This window comes from Fistularia commersonii, chromosome 29, assembly GCF_037954325.1.
Source record: "Fistularia commersonii isolate RoL2024-O1a breed Wild chromosome 29, RoL_Fcom_v1.0, whole genome shotgun sequence".
NCBI classification, from domain to species: Eukaryota; Metazoa; Chordata; class Actinopteri; order Syngnathiformes; family Fistulariidae; genus Fistularia; species Fistularia commersonii.
Genome location: NC_141312.1, coordinates 3,982,880 through 4,001,699, shown reverse-complemented (window position 1 = coordinate 4,001,699; position 18,820 = coordinate 3,982,880). Strand labels below are relative to the sequence as shown.

Here is an 18,820-nt window from a genome sequence, read left to right as displayed (position 1 = left end):
GGTATTACCACCATAATGTATCTACAATATATATTTTATTTTATTTTCTCAATGTGACCAAAAGCAGGGAATCGGAAAATGTTAAGCCATGATGCACAACCTCTAATCTACTAAGGAAAGGTTCAGTGACAAGGTTTAGTGAGCCATGAGTAATAAAAAAAAAAATCCATTTACTCCCTTTTTCCCCTACTGCTTTGTGGCCCACTTGTTGTCAAGATATGTTTTTTGAATGTTGCTGGTCCCACTTGAGATTTTCTGATGTGTAATCATATGTAGTTCAGTCTTTTAGGAGACTAATATTGTATATTAGGTATTTTAAAAATGGATCACATTTGTCCAAAATGTGAACGTCTCTATATGTCTTCCAGTTTATTTAACAAGATTTTTCCTGTATGGACTCTGCATGATCTCCCACTATCGAGAAATTGCATGAAAATTCAGATGTTATAAAATATACAGATCTAGGCAGTGAATTAATTGAGATTAATTAAGACATCGTCTAATAATATGCATTAAGATATCCCAATCATCTTTAATGCATTTAATGATGACATTAAATGCTCAGAAGAACTTGTTCATTTTTTGTAATATATATCAATTCCAAATTTATTGAACAAAACAAATTTTTAATAGCCATCAAGAGTTTATCTGCAGATTAAATGCTATTCCATTCAATTCCTTTTCAAACCATTCATGTAATATATCACAAAATGAAAAGGTCACATAAATATTTAAACAGAAGTCGAACTTCCTTACAGTAGAAATGAGTAAAACAAGCGTAGGCACAGAACTGAAATGCACAATGTTTCAAGAGAATCATCAATAGGGAAAAAACAATGTTTTAGTAAAGTTTTCGAAGGCTGTTTTGTAGATAGATCCATTGTGTGGACAGCAATTAGTGTATAATTCCACATCCTTTTGTATTACTTTGTATAATATATTTCAAATGACTCATTTGTGTGCAAGTTTGCAGTGTTGTTTTTTGTTGCTGTATAAAATTATACATTTTATACAAATATTAAGGTAAAACAATAATCTGGGAATGTCGTGCTGATTGCATTTAGTACAGAACCCGCTCAGTGCAAGGTATGAGCCACACCTTCACATCTGCGACGCAGTGTTGTAGCTTTAAAAGGCCGGATAACTCGCTCCTGATTAGCAGCACTTCTTAAAAGTCCCCGACAACCTTCTTCCCACAACAGTTTTTACCAGCATATGGAGATGGAGGACCAAATGGAGAGCCAGAAGAGAAGGGAGGTGAGCAAAGAGGACTTGATATGTAAGTCGGCAATATTTCTTATGTTTGCTATGTAATTAATCCTTGTAAAAAAAAACAACATATGCCTGACATCTATCTGAATTTAACATCAAAAAGTGAATACTCTGTTGGCTCAGAGACTTCCATGTAAAGCCTACACAGTGAGATTAAATTCTGTTTTCTGTATTTACTGTTCCGCACCTGTGCTTGAAAGGTAAGGGTGTTGAGTAACTCCACTGTCATGGAGACAAACTCACATGTCACTGAGATAAAGAGTCCCGAGAGCATGTGACTCAGTTTTTATGTTTGTTGGTACAAGGATGAGGAGGGTGATCATGTTACTGGATTGGGATGGGTTTGTGTAGAAGCTCATTTATGTTTAATAGAAACATTTATGTTTAATAGAGTTTAATAGTTTCATAGGTCTTGTTTGACAGAATAGCTGTGTAAACATAATTTACATAAACTTTTCATTTGAACAGGCCCTATCGGTGAAAGAGCTCAAACAGTCTCAACGATATTTTCGTGAAACGAATACAGGTCATTTGAATGTTCTATTTTGTTCCACTCTATTCAGATGCCCCAGTGAAAATGTATTATAATTAGTCCAGGTCTATTATAATCAGCCTGTACCTTCAAATGACTGATGTCTTAACATGCTTTAATTCATGCCGATGAGCTATATGTTTACACACACCTTCTTTTACACACACACACATATATATATACACACACACACACACACACATACCCACACACTCATATACATACAAGGATACAGAGAATAGGCTCAAATGGAGGTTGATTCGTTGTGGCGATAAGGAGAAGATATACATACAAGTGTGTATATATATGTATCTATATGTGTGTGTGTGTGTGTATATATGTAAATGTATATATGTGTGTATCTAAGCATATATGTACACACCCATATATACATGTTCATGTATCAATAGTTATATATATTTATACACACACACACAACGCACACACACATCTGTCTGTCTGTCTGTCTGTCTGTATAAAACAATCCTTAAAGTACTTTTCTGAACATATCAGAATTACTCTGTTTCCTGACGTGAGGATTTAGATGTTATGTTGGTCAGGTTTTATGTTAGCTTGGTTAGAAACAGGATGTGGAAGTAGAACTTGGTTTTGTTGTAAAAGAGAGGCCTCTTTCTCCGAAACCCACTGGAAACAAATGCCCTTCCTCATCATTATATGATAAAGTACAAAAGCTTCCTCTACTTCTGAATGCAGTCATGGCTCTTCTCTCGTTAGAAAAACTGTAACAATCACTTTAGTTTCACTTTAGGAGGTTGCGTGACCCAGAAAAGAAGATCAATACCTTTTGCCATGCCATGACAGGAAATGAAGGAAATAAACAAACTATAAATCCATTTCGTTTTCTCTCTATTTTGATGCTCCAGTGAAAATATATCATAATTAGCCTAAATGAGACTTCTCAAATTTACTCCCAAATCTCTGCTTTGTCAGATTTATCCGAAAGGGGATCTTTTAAAAATGTGCCCAGTCCTTTGTTAATAAGTGTCAATGCATGTGAATCAGTTACAAGCAATTTACAAAGGGTAACTTATTCTGAGTTTTTTTTTCCATTGGTTTATTTTGGTTGTAAATGAAAGTAGACCACAATCATTCACTGTTCAAGTATAAAAATATAAAAACTATAACACAACTCTCAGTTCAAGTAAATCAACTTCCTTATTTGCTGCAACAATTGGAAATTTTTTTGTTGTACTGTGTCAATGTTACAAAAGCAGGACAAGGTTTTCAAATGGCTGATGAAATGTTAATAAGTATATATATAGATATATATACATAAATCTAAAACTATATATAGATAGATGTTGAGAAAATTCCTTTTAAGGATTCCTTGAATAACTTACAATTATGAATATAAAAAAAGATAACTTTACATAGTCTCTTGACTTGAGAATTTCAAAATTTATTATATATATTATATATTATTATATTATGCCGATTTTATGTCGGCCCAGTTAGAATCAGGATGTGGAAGTAGAACTTGGTATTGTGCCATCTGCCTCAGAAAACTACCAGTTTTGTGAAACCCATCATACACAAAATTACTTTTCTTTGTGTCAAATGGGAAAGAGGTAAACATACAATTGTATATATTCACTTTGTATTCTGACAAAATGCTTTTTAGTTGAAAATTCTAAACATAAAGTGAAAAATGAAGCCATCAAACATCAGTGTTTTTAATGGTTTTGTTGTGGATCATGCAGACGTCTGTTCATTTGAATCAGATCCTTTAACAATTCAGAAGCTTTGTGCTTTTGCTTTATCAGCTCAGAACTGCAGAAGTCACATTGCCTCGGTACACATTTGCTATTTGCAGTGTGTTTGTTTGAATTTCCCTGTAAATGGAACAAGCATTATTGTAAAACACTGAGGTGCACCTGATAGCAGAATGCATTATTACGAACATAGCCTTTCTTCTTTATAACCTTTGCAGTGAATTAAAGAATGAATTTATTATGTCATGATATTAGAACTTACTCCAGTGTTTTATGTTTTTTGTCCCTATTTGTCTCTAGCTGAGCGGACCGGATCTTTGGGATGCATCGGTTGGTTTATAGTCATATTGTCAGGCATCTTTACCTTCTGCCTCTTCCCTTTGACCATCTGGTTCTGTCTGAAGGTGAGTTGACATTTTTCGGCACTGTCTCATCAACCCGATCTGCAAACCAGATTGTTAATTTGAGTTTAAACACTGTCGCTTCATTGGGCAGATCGTTCAGGAGTACGAGCGAGCGGTCATCTTCAGGCTGGGCCGTATCACAGATCGGAGGGCCAAAGGACCAGGTTGGAAAACATTAGACTTCTTTTTCATGCTTTCTTAATGATCACGGTTAAAGGAACCCAATTTAATCTGTGGAGTATTATATATACTGAATTTTTATTTGTAACTGTTCAGAGATATTTTGAGTTTCTCTGACAGAAATGTAATTTTTGCATGTGAGCCTCATTTCGATGAAAATACCGACTGCAATAGATGTTTTACACCACTCACTTTGTTCAAATGCCAACATCATGGCAAAAATTGGCATTTTAAACACACTCAAATGTTATTCGTCCCAACACAATCAATTTATCAGTTTAATTTGAGCACAACTTTATCCAGTGCCATTGTTTTCACATGCTTTTCTGCCTTTTACTATTGCCTTCTTCGTATTTAATCACATGGTGTAAATTATTATTTACATAGTTTGAAATATTGTCTACACGAAGTAACAACCCAACGGTTCTTCTTGGCGTTCTCTCTGATGCCGTGATGCTGGTCATCTTTGCATACATGCCCCTCACCGCCAGGCTGTCTGCAATTAGTGACATACAGGAAGCTTTTTATTTTTGAATAGGCATGAGCACTTCAAAATATTGCTCCACAGGGAGCATTGCATCTCCATAATGTGCAGAGGCTAACTCCATCCAATTTTCCAAGTCCCTTTATTTCATTTATCCAACAATTCCTCACGTAATGTGAGTTAAGCTCTTCACTCAATAAATTAAAACTATCGCTCTCACAGCAGTGAATGCTCAAGCAGTCATAAAGAAATGCAGAAAACATTTGTTCAAGTGAAAATGAAACTAACGATTCATAATGCTGGAACACTAAATGCTGAAATATTTAGATGTCAAAAGGTAGAGTAAAGAAGTAATATATGAAATAAATGCAGGATTTTTTTTTTTTTTTGGACTGGTTGGGCATGGGGAGGTGCATGGCAAGTCTTTCAACTTTTCTATTCCCCTCCTTTATTTTTAGGAATTTTCTTTGTCTTACCATGCACGGACTCCTTTGTGAAAGTGGATCTGCGTACAGTTTCATTTGACATCCCACCACAAGAGGTAGGGTCAGTGCAAAAAGTACATGTGGCAAATGCAAACATCATTATTTGTGTCAGTTAAATTAACAAATATCACACACTCTCCTGCGTATTTCCACCACAGATTTTGACCAAAGACTCAGTGACAGTCTGCGTGGACGGTGTTGTGTACTTCCGGGTCAACAACCCCATTGCATCTGTGGCCAATGTGTCCAACGCTGATTTTGCCACCCGCCTGCTGGCTCAGACGACCCTCAGAAACGTCCTGGGGACCAAGAACTTGGCCGAGGTTTTGTCCGACCGCGAGGGCATCGCCCACAGCATGCAGGTAGAGAAGCGCTATTTCAGACTTGAATGCACTAACAGTTGGATGTCTCCGTGACGGACTGGTAATCAGGTCAGGGTGTACCCGGCCTCTCACCCAGTGACAGCTGGGATTGGCTACAGCCCCACAAACACACACACACACACACACTTACAATCAGCCCTGTGACTCTGATGGAGAAGTAATATGGACAATGAATGGAAGTTTCTAAGTCTCCTCTTTCCATCTTTTTCCAGTCAAGCCTGGATGAGGCAACAGACGACTGGGGTATCAAAGTGGAGCGGGTGGAAATTAAAGATGTGAAGCTGCCAGTTCAGTTACAGAGAGCCATGGCTGCTGAAGCAGAAGCTACACGAGAGGCCAGAGCGAAGGTGCGGATAAACTGTTTTTTTAAAGTCTGTGTAAAACACAGGGTTTATTCGGTCATGGCGTCTATACCCACTTTCTTGATCTTCCAACAGGTGATTGCAGCAGAAGGAGAGATGAATGCATCTCGCGCCCTTAAAGAGGCATCCCTGGTGATCGCAGAGTCTCCTTCCGCCCTGCAGCTTCGCTACTTGCAAACACTCAACACCATCGCAGCAGAGAAGAACTCCACCATCATCTTCCCTCTGCCAATGGATGTCTTAACCAACTTCATGCGCAAGTGACATCTCAGTCTTGCAAACGTGCGGCTGATGCTCTGTGGTCATTTTCATTCTTGTTTCTTTAAGTTTTTTTTTTAAGTCCCAGCATTGTGAAAAAGTGTTCTGTCTGTTCTTTTGATTTAAAAATGTATAATTTGTGAATTGATGTTGATCGAGAGACTGACTGAGAAGAACCTGGGGACCACTGCTTATTATAGACTGATGCATGATGTCACTGACTCGACGGTGAAGCTGCAAAAAAATCTCCAGGGACCATCAACGGGTCGTGGGTCGCTGGTTGAAAACCACTTTTGAGAACATTTCATTATGTGATGGTTAACGGAGAATTTCTTCGAAAGATTTTATCATATATAATAGATATAGTGAGTCTAAATTGGTAGCTTCATTTTTTATTGCTATTTGTGAATTCACCAGTAAATAAAACAAGTGGTTTTCATTTTTGACAATTTTTTTTTAGATCATTAGATCATTCCTTGAAAATGTTCTTTTATGAATTCAGAAAAACAGACATATTATTTTCCTCAGGTGAATACATTTTTTTGAGAGTATCAGGCTCTATACCTCTTGGAGATTACCGGAACAATAGATTTATATACAATATTCCATCTTAATCATAACATTATATAGCAGCTTTTGATAAAAGGTGGGTTTCTAAAACGTATTGGTTTGACTGAATCTGATAGGATTTCCTGAATCGTGATAAATCAATGCAGTGTCACAAGGTAAGATTACTGGTATTCCATTGTTGCTTTTTTGTTAAAGTCTTCAGATGGTGTACAAATGTAGAAATAAATGTTTAATTCTGTTTTATTTTCTTGCACTAGGATCCCCAATCTAGTAAGACAGCTAATACCGGGAAGAAAGTGCCAGACATATCCTTAAAGTAAACAGCGCTTCAATACATACTTTTCCTCAAATGTTTTTAATTGTGTTCTCCCCCAGAAAAGAACGAATGGAAGCATCAAAAGACTGTATACATTACACGTTGAACTACCTCATTACTATCTCCTTATGCTACAGTTACATTTTTACCATCACAATGCAAAGGTAAAAGAAGAGAAAAGGAGCGTGAGAAACAGCAAAGACAGAGAAAACATGCTTCTATTATTCTGTAGGTGCACTAAAACACAGCTTGTGTTATAAATGTATTTACATTCAAAACATACAATCAGTGCTAGGACAAACAAATTCATTTTCTCTGGACTGTGGCCACAAGATGCAGTCGCAGCACATCGCAAGTTCAAATCCATTCAGTGCTGAGAGTCATGGAAATATTTGCAGCAACAGCATTGAAAATCCCAAAAGAACAAGACACACTGCCCATGATTCTTAGAGGGAGGGTAAACCAAGTGCTACATATTTAAGGACTGCTACATACTGTTCAGACAAGAGGTTCTGCACTTGACAAACCCACATGAACAACATAGAATGTAGTCATTTTTGACATTCAGCGCAGTGAGACTGATGTCCACAGGACACATTGGAGAGGCATCGTAATACCAGGTTGTAATGAAATCGGTCTTTTTCGAGGTGACTGAATTTTTGACAAAAGCTTTTAAAAGGTATTGTGTAAATCAGTTTTGTTCCATCTCATAGAATGTATTTTTGGACCTGATGCAAGTTTAAGGGCCCTGAACAATCAGTCTCCGATGCCCCCCCAAGGCCAACCATTTAAATGTTTAAAAACACAGTGACTATGGGTTGGCATTTAATTACATTTGTTATGCATTGACATTCTACAAAAGTTCTCAGTGTGTTGAGATACGTTTCTCAAATTTGACAGTGTAATGACATTCTTTTAATTGCATTTAACCCTGTGCACGAATCATACAAAAGGAACCCCACTAAGGAAACGGTTCATGATCATCAAAAGTGCTGGTATAGCAAATTAGTATGTAGTTGAAACATTATTGAGTAAGTATCGTCCCTCACATGCTGGTCAAAGGTAAATCAAATCTGTGAATTTGCAAAAAATGTTCAGACCCTGTAAAATAGTGAAAGACCCCAAGACAGGCCTCCATAGTACCCCTCCCCACATGCAAAGACAGAACTTTTACAATATTACAATAAAACTTTCCCCTCATCCAGTCCCCCGACACTGTTTCCAGACAGCAGGGTCGTGTCATCTGACCTCCTTTCAACTTCTCGGCAAAGGACACTATTCGTGTGACAGTTTCAGTGAATGTTAATCGGTAGCAGACGGTCAAAGCAGCCCTGACAAAGAAATATAACCCTGAGGGTAAGTTTGAGTACAATACTAGAGGCAGCAATGACGCCCTATGATATAAAAGTTCTCTTTATACACCAAAGGTTGGTTTCTCTATTGCTTCATATATATATATATATATATATACATATACATATATATGTATATATATTTATATACACACACACACACACATATACATATATATATATATATATATATATATATATATGCATGTGTGTAAATTTTTCTTGGGAAATATCTTGTGTATTGTGCCCTGTAGAGAAGCTATACAAAAGAACTATAATTACATTAAAAAAAGTCCCTGAATGATTATGCTTTTCCACTATGAAAATTCAATGCCATTTGGGAAAAAAGTCACTCCGATTAATCATAAGAATGTCTTTTGTTATATGAAAAGGTCAACAGTTTGAGAAAGGGCTATGCTAATTTACATATCACAGAGAGGTAAACAGAAGGTTAACTTGTGTTAACCTTTTTTTAATGTATATTACGAATATAGTTCAAAATAAGACAGTCGCCCAGGTGACATGTCAAAAATAATTGTAGTCCTTCCTTCAAGGTACGTCACATATTTCCACATGTCTGATATACTCCGTCTACTCAGTCTGACATAATCATTGCTTTTCCTTTACAGCTTCTCTTGGTAAATACATCACAAAATAACAACACTGGAAGACTTTCACTATACAAGCTTGCTTAATTAGCAAAAACATGAATCAATAAATCAGAGAGCAACATCACAAATCCACGACACTGAAAATGGAAATTCCTCTGCTAGTTATCCCTCTTAGCTCTGGACTCCCCTTCATGAAACTCTTGACCGGGCATTCCTACTGAGGTAAATACTAAATGGCAGACATTTTTCAAGTTGACCTGAGGGACCCCAAAAGTGAAGAGTAACTCACATGGTGAGGAAGACCTGGCAAGGATTTGTACATTTAGTCCTATGTATTTTGCAGTAGAACTACTGTAACTCTGGTTAGAGAATGAAAGTATCACATCTTGAAGAGGTGCAGGCTGACGGCACCCTCAGATATAAAAACCAATTGATAATCAAAAGTCATGGAAATAATATGTTGGGTCACTCTCTGCTTGAGAGATAGCAGGATGAAGTACAAGGCGCTTTGTCAGAAATGTGTTTTCTAGAAGTGACCATGAGAAAAGTATTCCCAATGTCAGGGAGTGTAGCTTATTTTATTGTAATTGAGGCGGTTTGACACACCAGAGCATTTTGCTGCATGAAGAGGAATGCGGTACTTGTCCATCCAACTGTTTGTCAAGTGACTTACCACACAGGGGAGGTTAACTTCATGCTGACATGATTTGCACCCCTATTATTCGGTATATACATTAAACATTTCTAGAAAAGAACTGCAGTCATCTGCCTTCATTCACTCATTTATCTGTGCTATTTCATTTGTTCACAGATAACCCTTGATGAGGAGGCTTGAGAAGTTTCTTCGAGACAAACTTTTGTCATACCTGGAGACTGCAGTCTTTTTTTTTTTTTTTTTCCTCCAGCATATATTTCATTTCACATTCAAGAGGGAGTAGAGTATGGGTGATGAATCCAAGACTGTGGAACAGAAAATGAAAAGGTAGAAGGAAAGATGGGGAAAAAAAAAAAAAGAGTTATCTCTGTAAAGAACTGAGACAAGCTGCTGAGTTACAGCGGCTGGCTCTGTGTGTGGGTGTGGCAGGACCAGGGGAGAAATTTTGATTGTTTGAGGCCCTGTGTGTGGGAGTGGCTGGCCCCGGGGAGAGGTTTTGATTGGCTCTGTGGGAGGGAGAGGCATATTGTGCCTGCTGGGGACAACCATGACAGTGAGTGGGGGAATCACATCCTGCTACAGGTGAGGAGGACAAGAAGGGGGATGTGGGAATGGGGGAAGTAGAAAAGGAGCGATGCAGGGGGGAAGAGGAGGGGGACATCAGGGGGCTGGTCTGGAGACGCCAGAGGAGCTCCTCGTTGTTCCGACTTAGGCGCTTTTTCTCGGTGCTCTCCTTCTCAACGGATTCCTGGAGGTTTGCGTTCTCCTCTGATAGCTGCCTGCAAGCAGACCAGAACCAGAGTAGTCTTAGCATAAAGGTGGGAACTTCACACATGCTTTGAGTGAAGAGCATTTACAGGGAAGGCTTAGTGAGAAGTAATTTGTTTCCTTCACACACATACACACGCATGCATGCACGCACGCACGCACACAAGTTTTAAAACCCCAATTTCACAATATCACAGAGTGAAAGGGAGTGAAATTTGAACTTGTCCTGCCCCTCTTCAATATGGATTTGAAGTGAAGGGATATACCTTGACAGGACGAGGTTCATTTCAATCCGAGCCTTTAGATCTTCGTTCTGCTGCTTGAGAACCTGGACTTTCTCCTCAAGGAAGACATTCTTTTGGGCCTGCTCAAAAAGTAAAATACAACCACGGCGCAATCTTTCATTCACCAGACACACTCATGTGGTGTGTATCAAGCGGTGAGCGTGTGCCTGCCTGTGTTACGGTGTTAGATTATTTGAGCCTACCACTTTCTCCAAGTCTGAGATTTTCATTTCTTGCTGGTGTATCTGTTGGTTTTTCATTTCAACAATTTCTTTCAAGCTCTTCAGGTCCTGCTCAATATGCTGATATGGAGCTAAAGCATCCTATTGAAGACATGTATAAACACAACAAATTGAAGAAACAGCACAATTTCTAATTAACATTTTGAATTGAAAAAACTGGGTTATGACAATCATGAAATTTAGAACTATATTCAAAGTGACACATTCGCATGAGATACATGAGATTTGTGCAGCCATGTACTGTAGGTACACTGTGTGTTTCTCTAAGTGTAATCTCACAACTATCTGTTCATCTGTGCTCCTCCTCAACGCTTCCTCAAAGCGTTTGGCTTTGTCCCTCAAGCTGTGGTTTTGAAATGTAAGTGTGTCCACTTGATCCTTCATAGGAACACACACAAAACATCATACACGGTTAAGTATCAATCACATGGCCACCATGATCTGGTGTAACAACTTATTCAGTTATACCTGTAATGACAGCCGGAGCTTTTCAAAGTCCTCCTCCATAAGTGTTTTTTGTTGTTCATGGGCTTTTCTCAAGTCTACAGGAAAAATAATAGAAGAAGGTAAAAGGTCTTACAATGCTAATGTATATTGAATATTTACACGTGTAAGCTATAATCATGCCTCTCATGGTACGAGCATGCTCCTCATGCAGTGTTGCCATGGTGATGTTATGCATGTCTCTGAGCTCCTGAATGGCTGCCTGGTGGTGGACCATCATCTCCTCCACCTAACAAAATAGACATTTTTTGACAGAAAGGTGAGAGGTCATTGGAGCAATAAACATATTTGGAAAATATACCAGGCTAATTTGCTCTCACTTGCTCCTGTTGCTGAGTTCTCAGCTCCTCCATCTCTGACTGATGCTCCGCTTTCAGGTGTTCTGCCTCCGCTGAGTGACACTTCCTAAGTCCCTCTTCTACAGCAGCAAGCTCTGCTTCCTGCTGGAGCTGCAGCTCTTGCAGTTCTCGTTCAAACGCCTCCTCCAGTGCTGACTTTTCCAGCTTGAGTCTCTCCCAGCGCATTGAGTTGGACACTACGAATGGAAAGGAGTTTTTCATACGACATTACTTGACGATGAGCAATAGTCGTCCATTCATTGGTCAAAACAGTTTATTCTGTATTTGTCGCTCGCTGTGGGGCTGCAGCCAATCCCAGCTTTCCTTGGGCAAGAGGCAGGGTCACCATGGGATGGCTGTCAGTCCATCCCAGGACCATAAATAAGACATACAAGCATTCACAATTAATAATTTTCAATAAATCTACTGCTTCAGTTTCAGGATTGTCGTGTCAGAACATGAATGAAATTTGGGACGTGCAGACTTCTTCTACTTTGCTTCATAAAACAATGGTAACGTGTACTTACCCATTTCGTCTCTGATATTTTGCATTTCCAAGAGTAATTTCTGTTCATTCTCTTTGGCTACTTTATTCTGAAAATCCAGAATAAAATAACATTTCAATGCAGCCCAAGTTTAAAATAATTTTTATACAATTCAACCTGAACTTTGGATGTAAATATTGAGAGAGCTGGTTGGTTGATTACTGCAAATACACAAAAGAAACACTAACATCACTGAGTCAAAGGACCACGAGTACTAAAAAATGACCTTATTTATCAAGAAAAGTGTGTCACTGTGTTACTTCAGTTATATTGTGGCTTTTTGTGTCTGATAACAGCAGAGGGAGCTCTCTCCTATCCAATCAGAACCACACAGACTACCCGTGTCTTCTTTATTTGCACTATGGGACCAATAATTGCAGCACTCAGACGGCAGCCATAAAGAAGTCAGACAGTATGCTTATCTCAGGGGCAAATCATTCCATCAGACACAGACACCAGCACACTGACCTCTCAGAGACCCTTCCTGCAGCAGTGACTGCTGCTCATTATCCTTCTAAAGGCCGTTAATCCCATTGCAGAGTGCAGAATATTTTGCGATCCTGAGTTACTGTGTTAAAAAGGCTAAACATTTGTTTTTCTACCCAGGATGACATGCTAATGAAGCAGGCAGGAAAGCGATAATACAATTTGTCTTTTCCAACAAAGAGAATTCACAGAATATTTTAACTCACTGTCGGGGCTGCTGTAGACCTGACTCATTTCATTGCATTTACTCGGTTACCTTGAGGCAGTAATGCTGCGTGGTGATGATGAAGGCTTCCAGACCCAGGGAGGTCTTTCTCAGTTCTGCTTTTAGAGCTCTCAGCTGCCTTTCCTGCTGCTCACAGCGTCCTTGCAGCCTCTCAACCTGAGTGACAAAGAAACTGCAATGAATACAGTGGATTTGTTCATATGCAGAGGCTTCGAGAACATTTTCTAAACTCACCTCTGCCCTTTGTTCTTCCTTTTCTCTCTCCTCAGCTTCCCTTGCTCTGTCTTTCTGTTGAGCCTCCTCCTTCTCTCTCTGCAGGCTTTCCTGTGTTTCCTGCTGTAGCTTCAGTTGAGGCCCTGTGCAAGGGGACCCTTGGGGACCTGATCCCCGAGATGACCCTACAATGGGCCACTGGACTGTAGGGAATGTAAAACACACAGGAAATTACGTTTAGACAAAAAAGTGATTATAGTAAATTAATAACACCTATTGTATATTTCCCTGTTCGTCATTATCACCAGATGTCGGGAACTAATCCTTGAATTTGATGGCAATAGTTCAACATATGATGAAACTGGTGAGTACTAAATCAGGGAGGAAATTTGACCTGACCTACTGCCTAATAACAGTGTTCACTTGACAAATGATGGCAAGTTAATTGAATCTTTTCTACAGAGGCAGCCTTGGGGGTAATACCCAAGTCTGGTGTTCCTAGGGGACCACCTAATCTCATGATAAATGTGACGAGTGTTCAGTAATGATTGATCTCTGACTTTTATTAAATTGTATCTGCTATTACAGTTCAGGTTTATGATTGGGTCTGCTGTTAATAAATTAAGCACATGTTTGATTTTTGGATCTTGATGATGGTAATTCATGAACAAGAAAAACAAAAACAATCAAAAAGACATTTTTACCTAAGGGGCAAACTGTTAAGCTGCAATTGACATAGAGGCAAGCAGAATGACCTCTGTGAGTCACCTTGTCATGCAGTGAAATCACATACTAGCCCGCGGAGGTGCACTGCATGGGTGTACAACACCTTGGATGGTAAAATCCTTTAACACTGTGTGAGAATAGTTTGTCTCGACACCACGCACACATACATACATACCCCCCCACACACACACACACACACACAAACACTGCAGTTCCGAATCACCTGTCTCAACCATATCATTCGCGCCTGCTGAAGCAGCGAGCGCAGTCTCCATGACAACAGGAAGCTGGGTTTAGGGGTTTCAGGGCCCCAGATAATGAGTGAAAGATCAGTTAGGAGGAGGTGGGGGCATAAATTGAGGGGGGCACTCCCGGTGAACGAGAGAAGACAAAGAATTCAGTGTGGAGGGGGGAGGTTACACAATTGTGGCACTAAACAATCGCATGGGTCAGAGACTCATCAGAGCACATTATGGTTTAGAGCTAAAAGGTCTAAAATTGGAAGCATGCATAATACGCAAGATGGTGGTGTGCCAAATGTCTTTGTTAGATTTAATTGAGCTTATTAGATCTCTTCATCCGCTAACCAATAATGGATTTCTAAACATCAAAAACCTATTTTATTCACTTATTCCCTTTAAAATTGTCCTTTTTTGATAAAGTACAGGTAGTCCTCAACTTACTTTGGATATGTGTTCCGACAACCCCATCATAAGTTGAAAAGAAAAGTTGAGATAAGTCCTAACTTACCCAAGAGTCTTAAATAATTGTAATCATTAAGTGAAATAGAGCAATTAGAGTGATGTCAGTAATGTACTTACAGGGGCCATGTGTATTGTACTGCATATGCCTACTGTATGAAACTGAAAATTTTACAATTTTCCATCCTACATGAATGCAAAATTAAATGAGGGATTAACCACTTGTAGATGCAACATAAATTTAAGTCTTCTTTAAAACTGGAGGCCTTGTTTTAAAACAACTTTGAGGTCTTTGTGTATTTTGTTGACATAGTTTTCAAGTTGTCCCATGCACACATGAAAACACTCACACCTAGCTTAAGCTCTGCCTAAAAGGCTGGGGATGGAGCAATTCATCTTTGGTTTATCTGACTGATTGTGATCACAGTGGTAAAGGCTATTTAAAAAGACCATTTGCAACCACATTTAAACATGCTGGCATTTTTCAAGTACAGATAGTAGAGACAGACATGGTTTGGTCAATACCTTTAAATCTCAGCAAAAAAGAGATACCATTACAGTGGTGACAGTTAAATGTATTTTATGTGTGCCTGGGAGGACACAAGCAGAAAAGAAGTAAAGGAAAGGTGAGCAACCTTATTTTAGTAAAATAACAAGATCCACTTTGCAAAATTTAAAAAGGTGGTTCCACAGCTACATTCAAGCACAAGATATAGGCGTGAGCATCAAAAGGACTAAGTACGTAAACCCCTTGGAAGAATTATTGTTCTTTAAGCACAATAAAACCTGAGCCAGACACAATCTCGAGAGAAGAGTATCTTTAGAGGCAGAAACAGAGGGAATGTTCATCTGAAGACAAAAATGTAATTAAAAATAAATAAACATGTCCCTCCAAATACAGCAAGGCAAACACGTGCCTCAGCTGAATCTTAATTTAAATTTGACTTTGAATTTTAATTGATTAGTCTGATTTGTGGTCTAGTGCACAAACAAAGACAACTTAATATAACAAAATTATCATAATGCTCCTAGTCTGTCGTGAGAATGCCATAGTTCTAATTGTCTGTGTGTGTTTTTACCGAATTTGAGACGTAACTCACCAGGGGATTGAGGCTTGGGAGGAACCACTGCGAGTCTCTTTGGAGAAGACGGGAGGGAACGAGTGACCTCTGAAGTTCGCTGAAAGTCCTTTTTGCCAACTGTTGATCAGCAAGGATGAAACTCATCAGTGACAATATCTTCTTCAGAAACATATACTTATAATCATTTACAACAGCAGTCAGGACGGCACATAGCTGTGACCGGCCTGAGTGCACCTGTGCTGCTTCCACAATTCCCCAATCTCACTGCCCGCCCCCGTTCACTTACTCTCCCACTCAAGTCATGTCCCATCTCTGCTGTCTCCCCTTGCTTGTCCCAGCCTGCACACATCCTATTATATTAATTTTTGTCACTATTTATATCGTTGTTTAGTTCTAGTTGTGTATTTTTCACCCTCACTGCTCCTTGATGTTGCCCATTGTCATCCCTAATGTTGTTGTTGTCTGTTGTCTACTGATCTGCTGTCTAATTGTTTGTGATATTTTTTGTCTTGCTGTCTCCTGTCTTCTGCCTTTCTATTTCTACTCAAATTCATATTCATATTTATTTCCTTTTTCTTTTTGACATTTTAACTGTTACACTACTGTGACAAAGGAATTTCCCCCTATGGAGAGCAATAAAGTTTACCTTATCTTATCTTATAAGTTGTGATACACAATGTTGTGTTGTAATAACCCACTAATCACAAAATTAACTCAAAATTAGATGTGAATTTCCAATACCAAACAGATACTTGGATAATAAGAAGCACAATTGATACAACTAATGTAAAAACACTCCTGTGAGAACTGTGGGTTCACCTGGTCCGACACCAACCAAGAATTAAATCAAAAACCCTTTCACGCGGCAGTCTCATGATTCCTCACAGCCATTCTGTTGCTGATTTTTCTATCATCCAAGCCACTTGCAATCTTTCTTTTACATGCCTTCATCTCCATCTATCTCCTTGCAACTGTCATACAGCTCCTACAAAAAACTACAACCTCCCCCCTGGGATTCTGAGTGAAAGAGAAGCAGAATACACCGAGGAGGATGAGCCCACCATCCCTCAGTTCTCAGCAGGCACGACAGAAAACAATCACGCTCTAAGACTATTACTCTGAGCCACTTTTAAAATACTTTTTGAACTCCTATATCTTCTCATGGGTGCCATGTCAAATCTGTGGCAGGTTTCATGAAACATGCGGGGGCAAGAAGCTACTTTTAGAACAATAGATTCGTTACACGAAGGCCCTGGAATAGGGGTAGAAGGAAACCTGGGGAGCAAAATCTGACTGTTTCAGGGGAGCATTGAGTGTTGTGAAGCAGAAAGGAGGGGAGCTTTGAAAAGAAAGCTAATTAGACCTGTAATGTGAGGGAAGCCCATGATCCAGAACAAATCCGCAAAGAACCCTTGAGAGATGCTCGCCGCACTACGGAGGTATTACTTGTGTGGGGTGTGCTGATACGGTCATTACTTCAATTCTACACCAGTCTCACACGCTAAATGAATATATTTGGTGATAAATATCCGCATGACCGCATGGGAGGTAAAACAACAACAACACAAACAGCTGGGCTAAGCTGTAGCTAATGGATAAAAGGCTAGCCGTATCATTCGTCCAAGTCTAACTCACCTCATGAAATTCTACAACCAAAAGTTTACGCTGGCTAAGCCAAACGTCTCCTTTTTCAATTCTTAATTTTAGGGTGTTGTTTTTCTTTTAAAATTTTCAGAAAAATTCGAAAAAAGTCGTTGTTGAAACGTCGTGTGTCCGTCTGGGGAAATTGTTATGCCTAATCAGGCGAATTTTACGTCAATCAAGCTAACAGCGCCGCACCTGTGCGCACGGCTGATTCAGGTAATACGGTTTTATTTTGTTCGCAATGTGGTATTTCGTGTTTTATAAACCCTCTAAGGAATCCTTGTAGGAGAAAAAAAAACACTTTTAGAAAACAGACAATTAAAAAAAAAAAAACGTGTCCCAGCTGTTTTTTCAAAGGGCAAAGTCCCGACGTATAGGCTCATAGATAGACACAGTCCCATTGAGCACAACACGAATTTCCCCCACAGCTGCTACAACTGTCTACAAACCCCTTCCTTCCCACTTAATGTTCAAAGTGCGTCAATGTTTGACACGCATCTTAAATAATGTTGCGTTTTCTTTTTCTTCTTTAGACAATGTAAACAGCATGGACAGCACGGTGAAATGTACACTTCAATTGAAACGAAATGAAAGAGGAGGGAGAAGAGGAGGAATGAGAAGATCCTAAACGACTCTTAGGTAGGGGACAATGTCTTAAGCATATTTGCGTAGTGAAAAAGAAAAGCATAACATTTACTTCATTATAATTAATATTTATATACTTGCTTTAATGATATCAAGGGATTTTAGTGTTTTTATCCGGTTAGCATTACAAGTGTAACATATGTTGCACAAGGGAATAACTTATACATCTAGCTTCTGTACTGCAATTGATTTTTGCAGAAGCTGGCAGAGAAACTGTATGAAATATAGGAATTGTTTCCAAAAAAAGCAAGGGTGACTGAATTATCGGTCAAGAAAAAAAAAAAAAAGTCAGATTTTTGTCCTGATCTGCTTTTAACATTAAAACTGCAGCCAAAGTGTTACTTGTTTTATGATCGAAATATAGTATGAGTCAGCTGCATGATAATTTTATCTGAGACAATTATGTTGACCGTGTCCTCTATCAACCAAAGAATCTAAAAAGGAAATGAGCGAGCAGAAGCCTGTTTTGGTTCATTACTAGTGAGTCTATGTTTCAACAAACATAACATTACGCAGACTTAAACAAAATCTTTGAAAATGTACATCTTTCAGCAAACTGCTTGTTTTTGAATGTCCTCTTCATTCAACATCTACTGACCTCCGGGGGAACTTCTCGGTTGAGCAGGAAGATGGCGTCGAGGCAGAGCTGGGGTGGAGGGTGGTTGGAGGCTGTTACTGCGGCAGGGTACAGCTCTCTGGTGATCGGTCGAGAGTGGGCCGATGGTCACTCTGTGCTGTGGAGGTTCATCGCTGACACTCAGGCCTGTTATGGACAGATTTAGATGAATGTTCTAACATGAAGAGATGCATTATCAACTT

At 39.1% G+C, this 18,820-nt stretch overlaps 2 protein-coding genes across 3 annotated transcripts in view; one reads left to right on the top strand and one right to left on the bottom strand.

Moving 5' to 3' along the window:
* Window positions 1–1,121: 1,121 nt before the first annotated feature.
* Window positions 1,122–6,240, top strand: stoml3b (stomatin (EPB72)-like 3b). The gene is made up of 7 exons (XM_086177528.1): window positions 1,122–1,279; window positions 3,838–3,941; window positions 4,033–4,105; window positions 5,064–5,146; window positions 5,249–5,452; window positions 5,686–5,820; window positions 5,911–6,240. The coding sequence occupies exons 1-7, from the start codon at window positions 1,216–1,218 to the stop codon at window positions 6,097–6,099; spliced, it is 852 nt and encodes a 283-aa protein (XP_086033654.1). The 5' UTR covers window positions 1,122–1,215; the 3' UTR covers window positions 6,100–6,240.
* Window positions 6,241–9,816: 3,576 nt separating this feature from the next.
* mtus2a (microtubule associated tumor suppressor candidate 2a) overlaps window positions 9,817–18,820 on the bottom strand; it is a 30,447-nt gene continuing 21,443 nt past the window's right edge. The window contains exons 4-15 of one of the 2 annotated variants that reach the window (XM_086177525.1): window positions 18,600–18,764; window positions 15,731–15,829; window positions 13,225–13,406; window positions 13,021–13,146; window positions 12,261–12,327; window positions 11,716–11,930; window positions 11,519–11,624; window positions 11,360–11,433; window positions 11,171–11,269; window positions 10,853–10,972; window positions 10,632–10,729; window positions 9,817–10,376 (exon numbers count right to left, since the gene is read on the bottom strand). In XM_086177525.1, coding sequence (XP_086033651.1) covers window positions 9,959–10,376; window positions 10,632–10,729; window positions 10,853–10,972; window positions 11,171–11,269; window positions 11,360–11,433; window positions 11,519–11,624; window positions 11,716–11,930; window positions 12,261–12,327; window positions 13,021–13,146; window positions 13,225–13,406; window positions 15,731–15,829; window positions 18,600–18,764 — 1,769 coding nt within the window. In that variant the 3' untranslated portion in view covers window positions 9,817–9,958. Of the gene's footprint in view, window positions 10,377–10,631; window positions 10,733–10,852; window positions 10,973–11,170; window positions 11,270–11,359; window positions 11,434–11,518; window positions 11,625–11,715; window positions 11,931–12,260; window positions 12,328–13,020; window positions 13,147–13,224; window positions 13,407–15,730; window positions 15,830–18,599; window positions 18,765–18,820 lie in introns of both variants that reach the window. The other variant, XM_086177524.1, reaches the window with a different exon arrangement.